A 5,235-nucleotide genomic window follows, 5' to 3' on the forward strand; every position below is an offset into this window, starting at 1 on the left:
AGGCAAATGACATTGATCATCAGTACATTATTCTTAAAGGAATTGGGGCATAACTTAAATTGCATATTAGCCCGTCTTGCCCAAATCCAGTAATATAATGTATTTTATTATCACAGTTTCCCTCCTTCCTTTTCTCTTTTAATGTTCATAATGTAATTATGTTAAATAGTGTCTTTAGAAGCCAGGTGTTCAGGCCTTTTTTTTTAAAGGTATTCACAAAGATGGGTGATGCACAAACAAAAGAGGAGCTGTTACTAGGAGAGCAAAAGTAAAGGCTGGGATTGGGCATATTTGTGGAATTAAAGGGGATGGAGGGGACAGTGGATTGGGATGGCCGGTGGCTACTTATTTTTTTGAAAGTTCAGTGTTCAAAACCTTGCAAATGTCAAGCAGTGCTACAGGGCTGAGCCATGTTCTCTGTAGTGCAACTTGCACGAGACTATGGGAGACTCTAATCTTGAGGAGGAGGAGACAAGGTAGCTCCTTGTAGAGGAATGTTAAAGAAAATGGAGATTTTTTTTTTAAGAAACTCTGTATCTGGATGGAGTTGTACATTTGAGCACTTTAGTGGTAACCCTCACACTACCTAGCTAGCTCACTCACAGTGGTAAAGCAGAGAAGATCCAACTTGGAACAGTCCTGGCAGAAGGAGTGTTTCCATGCTTACTGCCTTCCCAGCTCAGAAAGCTCCCATTCTTTAGGCTACCCACACAGGAGCCAAGGGTCTGGTCTGGGTACCTGAGCAAAATCAACCTACACCTCACACACAACCATCAGCCATTCAGCACCCTTTCCTTCCCTTCTTACTACAGCCACACAACACCAGGATGCCAGTGTCCGGTGTCTGGTACACACACCCAGCAAAAGGACCATCCCTGCACCAAAGAACTGCCCTTGCTGCTTGTGTTCCTCTTGCACGGCTTCCACGCTGCACCCACATGTTCATGCTACGTCATTTGGCATCTGCAGAGATCAGCTCCACATTACACGTGGCCACCCAACAAAGCAACAGCAAGACCCTTCACATATGTGAAGCCTGCTCCACATTCATCATAATGGCTTTTCTTAACAAAAATTGGCATGGCTCATTAACACAAAGCTGTATTTTCAATAAGGTGAATACTACAATGATGTACAGTTACAGCGTAATAATTTAACACTCAGGAGCACTGTAAAACAACTGCAAGGGACTTCGATTATTACAGTTTGCAAATGCACAAGGAAAGCCATTTACCATCATTAGAAAGTTAGTTCATTTTGGATTTAGCACGTGCAGGAAAAGCAATGCAGGCTACGGAATGAAATGTCATTTTCCAGCTGTACTAACCAAATGCATAAAAGTGGGAATCTGTCCCCACGGCTCATGAAGGATTTTTCCCAGAGCATCATAAAGAAAAAAAACAACAGTGAAATTTTGCAACGGTAGTGCTAATAGGACCCTGTTGCAGTCTAACTTCAAAAATTCATGGTCTATAAGCCATTAAGGACCAGATTTTTGTTTCTGTACCATTCCTGTTAATAACGGCATCTAATTAAAACATCTGTAAAATACTGATAGTTTTAATTTTACATAAAATTTGAAAAACAAAAGCCAGTGTTACCTGCTCTAATGAAGGGACAGAAATCATCAGTGAGTAGTTAATAATGGCAATATTTTAAATTAAAAGTCACTCCTAAATGTGCCTCATCTCTACATTTAAATTGGATCAGAGTAGAGAGGAGACACATGGCAAGTAACACAAACCTTGCTGATGCTGTTTCAGGCTGGAAATGCCTGTTTTGCTCTGTTTAGGTTAGTTTGGTGGGTTCTCCGCCTTAGCTCACTTAGCACATTTCAGATGAGCCTTTAAATCAGTGATTTCCTAGGAGTCAAAGAGAAAAAGCTTTGTCACTTTCCTTTCCCCACATAATGCACAAAAGCAATTTGTTTCATCTGCCACTTGGTTTTCTTTCCCTGAGCTGACCTGAGACCTGTTTTTCCTTTCTCAGTGCTTCATCTTTGTGTTTTTACCAAGGCTTTTCCATTAAGCTGCAGGTTGGTTCCATTTCTTTTCAGTGCTCTAGAGTGAAGCCTGTTCTCTTGGTTGCAGGTGTAGTGTGCACACTGATGCCTGGACATTTCTTTGCTTTGAAGGGTGCGGTGGGGAATAAAGGCAACAGTGTGAAAACAGAGCCTGGTTTCTTCCATCACAACACTCCCGTCTCACAGCAGGTGCTGTAGAATGTGATCCACCGCCTTTGGGAAACTCTCACAGGTTAAATAAGGAGGGGGACTGATTTTGCTTTCATCTGCTGGTCGATATTTACCTGTAAGGAAAGAACAAAGAGGTCCTTTTAACAAAGCTGCTTTCAGTCTAAAGTGTTCCCTGTAACTAGGAGTTTCAGTCCATGGTGTCTGGTGCGCCACCTCCATTTCCAGTGTGTGGCAGAAACAGCTGGTTCAGCTGCTGCTGTGATTTCTTGGGCACAAGGACAAGCAAAGCTAGAGATATAAATGTGGTAGTTAGCTCTGCACATGCTGTGTTTAGTGGTGTGAACAGTGCCTGGCACACTGGGGCGCTACCACAATATAATTAAAATGACAGTAATTCGCAGTCCTATTAGGTCCCAGTGTATGAAACAGACTGATTTGCATAACTGTCCTTGTAAGAGAAGCAAGGGGTTTGGGCTTTTTTGGTGATCTCTTATATTGGACCAACTCTACAGATGGGAGAGATGCAGGCAAGCTTTCAGGCTTCTTGATCACAGTGCTATCTTTGAGGAGCTGCCAGCTCCTGTTTTCTGGCAGCTGAAGTTTGGACCTAGAAGATATTCTGAAGCAAGTCCTTCTACCATAATGTGCTCAGAGCCTACCGTTAGCCACGTACTCATATTCCACAGTGACAGAAGGCCAAGGTCCCTGCTGGAGGATCTCCATTCTTCACGTGATTAAGACCTGGGGCTTGTGGAAAATATCGGTCTTCCTCTGAAGACACTGGGTATTTGGGAAGCCAGAGGGAAGATACCAGAGCCCAAAAGTATCACAAGATGTCAAAATCTGCAGGGTACATACCAGTCTTTACTAGAATACCCAGCATGCCAGCATTCTGGGCCCCACCAACATCATCCCTGCAGTCCTAGACACAGAACAGGAAAATCACAGAAACATATTAATGGATATTCCTATGGTGATCAGTACCCAGCCATGGTGTGACCTAACAATAAATCACATACTCTTTTCCTACAGTGGCCCTGCCTCATTTGACAAACAGATGGATGGAGCTCCATTAATAAACAGCCATTCTGTATTTTGTTCTGTTCTCACTGTACAGCAAGCAGCCCCTCAGCCTAGTTTCTTGCATCAGTCATCACTAGGGCTGGAACCATTTTAAGGCTGCTCAAACCTGCTGCCTGAGCCAACGGAGTAACAGGGAACAGACCTAGGCAGTAAGTGTCACAAGTACTTGCCGATGGGAGAGGGCCAAGATTCAGGAATCCTGGGGCTCCGTGCTAGATACTAAAGTAGCATGCTTAAATGGGCACAGATTTCCACCTCTTTCTCCAAAGCTTGGATTTTCTGTCCCAGCCCCTCCAACCTGTCACAGTCTTGTGTCTTTCCCACACTTGGTAACTCATCGTAGATCTAGTCCCAGTGTCCTTGCTGTGGCAGCCTGAGTCTTCCCTTCACTGTGTGAGGCTCAGTATCTCCTCCTGCCTTCACAGCTGGCCCACTACTGTTGCCTGTGATGAATGCATGCTCTTGACAATGCTTATATGGAGGTGGGATTTGCTAGCCGGGTTTTCAGGAGCTGTGGTTTCTACCCCCTGCTACAGACAGTCTGCATGACCGCGGACTAGGTATTTAGAGCCTGATTCATGGTCGCTGAAGACACAGCATTAAATAAATGGACACTGGATCAGCCCTCAAGTGTTTGTGAATCAGTTCCCTCCAATCAACCCCCCCAGGTACTGGAAAAGTCAGTCTGTCAGTGTCTGAAAGGCACATGCATGCTGTGGAAAAGGGTATAAAAGAATCAGGCACTTGCCCTGCCTTTATACTTACATCGCCAATCATAACAGTTTCTTCCGGTGTGCAGCCAGTCCCCCGTAAGGCTTCTAGGAAGAATGTTCTCTCTGGTTTCCCTACCACTGTAGCTTTGGAGTCTGTAGCATATTCCAGACCAGTTACAAATGGTCCAGGTCCCAGAGCCAAGCCATCTTTCCTCTTATAGTATCGGGCTTTGTGGATAGCTATAAGTGGAGCACCATCCAGTATCAACCTAGAAACCATGGAAGAAATGCTTTTAACCTTGGATTCACCAAGCAGGATTGGGTTGTTAGATATTAAGTTCTAACAACCCAATCCTCTTTTAATGAAGTTGAATGCTAAAAGTCCCAATGACTTTAATGAAAACAAAACTCAACTGCACTGAGGTTTAAAATCAACCTCAGAGAGTTAAATAAATTTAATAGCTTCCTTCCTCTTTGTAGAGAAGTAGGCACCTACAAACAAGTGAAAGGAACTAATATTTTCAAAGGGCCATAACTGACGGAGAAGGATATTTAATATGTATTTACTTACCTATTTATTATTATTCAGTCAGTGACTCAATGAGATTTGTCTAACAGAACCTCAAAGTTGCTTTTCACTTCCTAAGGCTAAAGTAAAAACTCATTTGATTTACCCCCATAAATATTGTATATTAACTACAGATATGACTTGCCGATAGCAGCTAGGACCTTTGATTGACGAAGGCTTTGAATTTCCTGCTAATCTTCCCAGGCCCTTCCCAGCAGAGCAACGCTGCAGTGCTTTCAGGATGATCCTACGTGAGAAGTCTGCAGTGTGGCCTGTTCAGCACAGGAGTTCTGAGCACCAGTTACTCCACCTGAACATCAGAGCTGCACAGCTCAGCTGCCGCATCCCAGCTGTTGCAAGCCTAAGCCCGGACAGGAGGGAGGCTGGATTCCATGAAGAAAGTACACAAGCAGTTATTTTCTATTTAGCTTTTATGAAGCAAAAAATCTCAGCTGTTTTCATATGGCAAACACTGGTCACAAAGAAAGATCAACCTGCCCACAAAAAGATCAACCTGCCCACAAAGCTAAGTATTAGTGCCCCCCTCAGTGCTTAAGTAACTGATTCCTGCCCCTGCTGCTACTCTGAGACATTACATTTTAGGAACAAAGTTAAGCAACGTGTCCTTGTTACAGGGAGAAAAATGTTCCAAATGGAGGAAAGGTCCAAACAGTGTG

At 43.7% G+C, this 5,235-nt stretch overlaps 1 protein-coding gene across 2 annotated transcripts in view; it reads right to left on the reverse strand.

Annotated features, from left to right (window-relative positions):
• Window positions 1–205: 205 nt before the first annotated feature.
• The window catches only part of HDHD2 (haloacid dehalogenase like hydrolase domain containing 2), a 35,609-nt gene continuing 30,579 nt past the window's right edge, over window positions 206–5,235 (reverse strand). Inside the window, exons 5-8 of one of the 2 annotated variants that reach the window (XR_002097490.1) lie at window positions 4,043–4,259; window positions 3,053–3,116; window positions 1,965–2,307; window positions 206–1,862 (exon numbers count right to left, since the gene is read on the reverse strand). Coding sequence is in view for 1 of the 2 variants with exons in the window: in XM_019518136.1 (XP_019373681.1) it covers window positions 2,204–2,307; window positions 3,053–3,116; window positions 4,043–4,259 (385 nt within the window). In the remaining variant the exon portion in view is untranslated. Of the gene's footprint in view, window positions 2,308–3,052; window positions 3,117–4,042; window positions 4,260–5,235 lie in introns of both variants that reach the window. The other variant, XM_019518136.1, reaches the window with a different exon arrangement.

This window comes from Gavialis gangeticus, unplaced genomic scaffold (assembly GCF_001723915.1).
Source record: "Gavialis gangeticus isolate Ggan-Ray unplaced genomic scaffold, GavGan_comp1, whole genome shotgun sequence".
Taxonomy (NCBI): domain Eukaryota; kingdom Metazoa; phylum Chordata; order Crocodylia; family Gavialidae; genus Gavialis; species Gavialis gangeticus.